Source organism: Microplitis mediator, chromosome 8 (genome assembly GCF_029852145.1).
Source record: "Microplitis mediator isolate UGA2020A chromosome 8, iyMicMedi2.1, whole genome shotgun sequence".
In the NCBI taxonomy this organism is placed as follows: domain Eukaryota; kingdom Metazoa; phylum Arthropoda; class Insecta; order Hymenoptera; family Braconidae; genus Microplitis; species Microplitis mediator.
Window position 1 is genome coordinate 6,855,494 of NC_079976.1, and position 5,482 is coordinate 6,860,975.

At 25.0% G+C, this 5,482-nt stretch overlaps 2 protein-coding genes across 3 annotated transcripts in view; both read right to left on the reverse strand.

The window, feature by feature from the left end:
• LOC130673431 (RAC serine/threonine-protein kinase) overlaps positions 1 to 5,482 on the reverse strand; it is a 71,986-nt gene that overhangs the window by 9,190 nt on the left and 57,314 nt on the right. The gene's annotated exons all lie outside the window — the stretch shown is intronic.
• Positions 70 to 1,818, reverse strand: LOC130673435 (uncharacterized). 2 transcript variants are annotated; one of them, XM_057478439.1, is made up of 2 exons: positions 1,397 to 1,818; positions 70 to 645 (listed from the first exon to the last, which is right to left on the reverse strand). In XM_057478439.1, exon 2 carries the CDS (start codon positions 615 to 617, stop codon positions 171 to 173), a length of 447 nt encoding a protein of 148 aa, XP_057334422.1. In that variant the 5' UTR covers positions 618 to 645; positions 1,397 to 1,818; the 3' UTR covers positions 70 to 170. The 2 variants fall into 2 exon arrangements, with proteins under 2 accessions (XP_057334422.1, XP_057334421.1); XM_057478438.1 differs by lacking the exon at positions 1,397 to 1,818 and adding an exon at positions 1,083 to 1,203.

Here is a 5,482-nt window from a genome sequence, read left to right on the forward strand (position 1 = left end):
TAAATACATTAAAAAAGTATAAAAATTCTTTAAAAAAAAATAATTACAATAAATAATTAATTATTTTTTAAATAATAATTAATAAAAAAATTTCTTTTTTCTGTGTCAGTAATATAAATAATTTTTTTCTTTTTTTCTGTTACTTGAGTATAAAAAAATATATATATGTTTCAGTTGGACATAATTATTTTAATGCCGTCTTCTCTACGGAAAAGTCGCTCATGAGCAGGTAATTCACCAATCAGATACTTATCTAATAAATTATTAGCTAATTTTGAGTGTCCTGTGCTGATAAAAGCAAGCGTGCCGTCTCTGCCCGCGTATTCACTTAAAACGTCGCCACCACCAGGATGTTTTTTAATAAATTCAGTGCAATTGTAGATGTAATCATATATTGCGATCCAGCAGTCATCAATTGTGTCATGCCACGACAGTTCTTCGAGTGTTATTGTTTTTAAATTAGTATTGACATTATTATGATTGTTTGGATTTTTTTGAACTTCTATTGGATTTTGTTCATTTAAACTTAATTTCAATTCACTCTTTATTGATGTCAATGTTTTTGAAACTGTGTCGCGTAATTCGAGAGCAAGGAATCCTAAATTTAAATAATCCATATTGTTGCTGTTATTTTCTGATGTTTTTCTGAAAATAATTTAAAAAATTAATTATTATTTTAAATAAATAAAATTGCGACAGTTTTTTCTAAATTTTCAAATTCAAATTTAAAAAAAAATTCAAATTGTTTATAAATTTTCAAACTTCAAAAAATTGAAATTACTCGTAACTTTTTATTTTTGAATTATTCAAAAAATTTAATTATAAAAATTTTTAAATAATTTATTACAAGGAAAATAAAAATTTATATTCAAAGTTCAAATCAAATAATTCAAAAATTTTTAAATAATTCTAATCGGGGATTGATTCAATTTATTTCAAATAATTCGGATACTGACGAAAAAAATTTCTATTAAATTAAATCGAATTAAATAAATTATTGCTATTTAATAAAAGGAATTAACTAAAATATTTCACTTCGTATTGTAATAAAAAAAAATCTGTTTTAATTAAAAAATTCATACTTAAATAAACGAATTTCTATCGAAACGCGTTCGAGTGACATTGCACGAGATATCGACGTACGCATCCTTATAAAGTTACAGGTAAACTAATCTTGTATACTTTCGTGTAACTACATGAAGCTATATACGAACACATATATATGTTTACTAAATATATATATATATGTGTATTTTACATATATATATTTGTATTGAAATGCCACAAGAGAGAAAGATCAATTTTAATTTTATTACTGGTTTGAAATTTGAAACCCTTTCAAATATATGTATATATGTGATTAATATAAAATTACATATGCTTATTAAACACTTACCTCAAACTTGTTTAAATAATTATTCTCTTTTTTTATATATTCTTCTTTATAAATATATAGATATATACTAATTTATATCCACATCCGAAAAAATAAAATTTTTTTGTGGTTTGTAAGGTGTGAAGTATTATTTTATGTCGTTATTTAATTAAATTTCACTGTGATAAATTATACTTAATTATTTAATTAAATAAATGAATGAATAAAAAATAAATTGCAAGCTTGAGTTGATTATTGAATTCGAATTGCAGCAAGATTTGAGATCGACTAACTTTATTTCTTGACCTTCATGTGTTTTTATATACCTCCGCGGCGTCTACATTATCTACTTAATATTTTTTATATCGTTTATTATTATTATTATTTGAGATATATATCTTTGAATTAGACACACGCAATATTCGATGTTGTTACGTTAGATGCGCCTAATAGTATTTATTTATTTTTTAAGCTATTCACTTACGTAGGATTTTAAATAATAAATTATTTGTATGCTCGTTTATTGAAAATATTATTGCTATCGGTTATTAATTGTCATTAATTGTGGGAATGTATGTGCAATTGATAACTGATAATTTACGCATATTTTAATTAATGATGAAATCGTGACGTTGTTTTATTATTATGTTATTGTTTTTTTTAATTGTATTATCAATTTTTATTCAATTTTCAAGATATATCAATTTTTTCCAATTATTTGTTATATATTATTATTATCATTATTATTATTATTATTATTATTAATATTATTATCATTATTATTACTATTATTATTGTTGTTGCGTTTGTTGTTATTTCTATTGTTGTTATTTTCGTCACATATGTTTTTAGTCCATGATTAAACAAAACGATTCACTCAATGATGAATGTATATCTATATCGTAGAAAAATTGAATCGTTTTGAATCGTTTCTTTTAATCGGGGGTGAAGCTACTGTAATTTTTGTTACTATTGTTGTTGTTGTCACTATTGTTACCATATTTTTGTTGTTGTTGTTCTCTTTCTCGTTGATGTTTTAGTTTTTGTTCTTGTTATTGTTCTTGTTCTTGTAATTTTAAGTTTTATTACACGTAAAAAAAGTATTAGTAAATAATAATCAGATTCTCATCAACAGCGCGCTTAGACCGAATCTCAGTAAATATTATGGAGTACAACGTAAGAAATTAATAACAGATGCATTTTTTTGACAAGTGTCTTGTAGTTTTTTAAGGATCAAATAGTAATTTAAATAGTCAAGCAGTTTAAACATTAAAATCATAATTTTACTGATCGAAACCACATTAGTTATTGAACATAACATAAATAATTAAAAGTTGAACTACAATTATTGTCAATCATTTTTTTCCGTGTAATGTTCCTGATGTTTTAATTATTATTGTTGCTATTATTATTATTATTATTATTATTATTATTATTATTATTATTATTATTATTATTATTATTATTATTATTATTATTATTATTATTATTATTATTATTATTATTATTATTATTATTATTATTATTATTATTATTATTATTATTATTATTATTATTATTATTATTATTTTTTTTTTTTTTTTTTTTGCAATTTCAACCAAAATTATCCCTTTATTTACTTGATTTATTTTTTAACTTTTTTTTAAAAAGATGTAAAATTATTGATGATGAAAAAAATGACTTAATCAACTCATCATCCATGAAATAAATAAATTATCACTTATCAATTCCTATGAGTATGTAATTTGATTGAGCACGCGCCAAAATGAAAAAAAAAAAAAAAAAAAAAATGGCTGATAACAAGTTGTAGTAAGTTGATAAGAATTTAAAAGAATGATGAAACTTGAGCGCAATTTTCAGTAACAAAATTAATAGTGAGGTAATAAAATTCAAATTATATCAGTACTGGTTACGAAATTTACTTTACTAACCAGAGTTTTTTTAGCCCCACTGATTCCTTTGAAAACATCAATAAAAATATAAGTAAAAGAAAGTCGGGTAAAACCGATCTAATCTCCTTAATGAGATGATTCATTTCTCCCAATCACCGCAATACCAAATAAAACGCAATTGGGGAACTGGGCTCCGAGATATCGTGATCTAAATATTTTTGAATTAATCAAGTTTCTTCTAGGCTCATTAGTCTGCTGAGAAATTCTATGAATCAGGATTTTTAAGCTCTTGGTCTTATTTCCGGTAGTACCCCTGATAGCCAAGTTGGCGAGAAACTGGCGTGAAACTTACAGCCGCAACTAGACACCAAGTTGGCCGCAAAAGTTGATACTTCCAAAGTTGATAGACACTTTCTGAGAAAGTTGGTGGCAAAAGTTGGAAATTCAATAATTTGACGGTAAGTTGCCTTCCATTTTCTCAGAAAACTTTCTCAGTAAGTTGGCGGTAACATCTAGTCAAAAGTTGAAAATGCTAAAGTTGTCGACAGCTTGTCGTCAAGTTGGTCGCGAAACTAATTAAATACCAACTTTTGGACGAGAAACCCTGGCTATCAGGGACAGTGACCCGAAGTAAAATGAGACATAATTTCAGAAAAAAAAAATTTTTTTTTATTTTACTCAAAAAATTTTATTTAGCAGCCTAGCAAAAAATGGAGCAAGTTCACACTTCATTTTATTTTTGGTAATTCATTTTACCCCGCACTAAATTTGTCTATCTTTCTATACTTTAAATAAATTCCACATTAAAAAATTATTTTTATTACAACCAATTATTTAAATCTTTGCTTATATTTAAGAAAAAAAAATACCCAAGATTTATCTTCGGTCTATAAAAATTTTTTTTTATCAATTGCCAATAACACTAAATTACATTATAGTAGCATACGATAAATTAGCAAACTGTTTAATCAATTCTCACTAATAAAGTATTTTTTTTTTAATTCAAATTTTTCAATTCAAAATTATATATATATTCAAAAATAAAAAATTTTATGAAAACTTAAATTTAAAAGTTATCAAAAAATGGCCATATACACGTATACGTATTAAAATGTATATAGATATTAGACTGGGCCAAAAAAATCGAGTATTTTTTTTTTTTCGATACTGTGAAAATATTATTCCTGATGACCAAAAAAAATTATTGTGCAAGTTTGAGCCTTTAATATTGATATTAAGAGGTGTATCGTTACGACTATTAGTTTTTTGACAGAAATTTCATTTTTTACCCAAAACTCGTAAATCATCTATCTGAAAAATTTAATCAATGTATATTCTTAAAGGAAATTGAATTCCCTACAAAAAATCTTTCTTAGTAAATTGACGTAAAACGATCCTTTTCTTTGTAACCGTGCCTTAAACATTGATTTGTTTTTTTAATTCATTGTTTTTATTTTGGATTTTTGTAACTACTAGAAATATTAAAATTTTTTTTAGTCAAGATACATATTCTTGAAGGAAATTTAATGCTCTACAAAAAAGGTCTCTTAACATTTTTTGCTAAATTCACTCCTTTGAAAGTTATTCAGGTTATTGAAGTCGTTTTGACTCAACTTCAACTTTGAATAACTTTCGGAGGAGTGAGTTTAGCAAAAATTGTTAAGAGACCTTTTTTGAAGAGCATTAAATTTCTTTCAAGAATATGTATCATGACAAAATTTTTAATATTTCTAGTAGTTACAAAAATCCAAAATAGGAACAAAGAATTTAAAAAACAAATCAATGTTTAAGATACAGTTACAAGGCAACGGCTCGTTTTACGTCAATTTACCAAGAGAGATTTTTTCGTAGGGAATTCAATTTCCTTTAAAATATACATTGCTCAAATTTTTCAGATAGATGATTTACAAGTTTTGGGTAAAAAATAAAATTTCTGTCAAAAAACTAATAGTCGTAACGATACACCCCTTAATATCAATATTAAGGGCTCAAACTTGCACAATAATTTTTTTGGTCATCAGGAATAATATTTTCACAGTACCGAAAAAAAAAAAATAGCCGATTTTTTTGGCTCAGTCTAATAGATATATGATGCAATATTTTGAGTAATAATCCAAGTAACCGGTGTATGAAATGAAATAAGAATAAAGAGCGCATGTGTTACAAAGCAGTAGGGAAATAGTAAAAGTCGCGACGTTACTGAGGGCTGCGCCGG

Bases quoted from the DNA above. Each gene is read 5' to 3' on its own strand.
- LOC130673435 (XM_057478438.1), bottom strand. From the start codon at position 1,147: ATGCGTACGTCGATATCTCGTGCAATGTCACTCGAACGCGTTTCGATA. The intron at 646-1,082 runs GTATGAATTTTT...AATTATTTTCAG, and splicing joins ATAGAAATTCGTTTATTTAA to AAAAACATCAGAAAATAACA.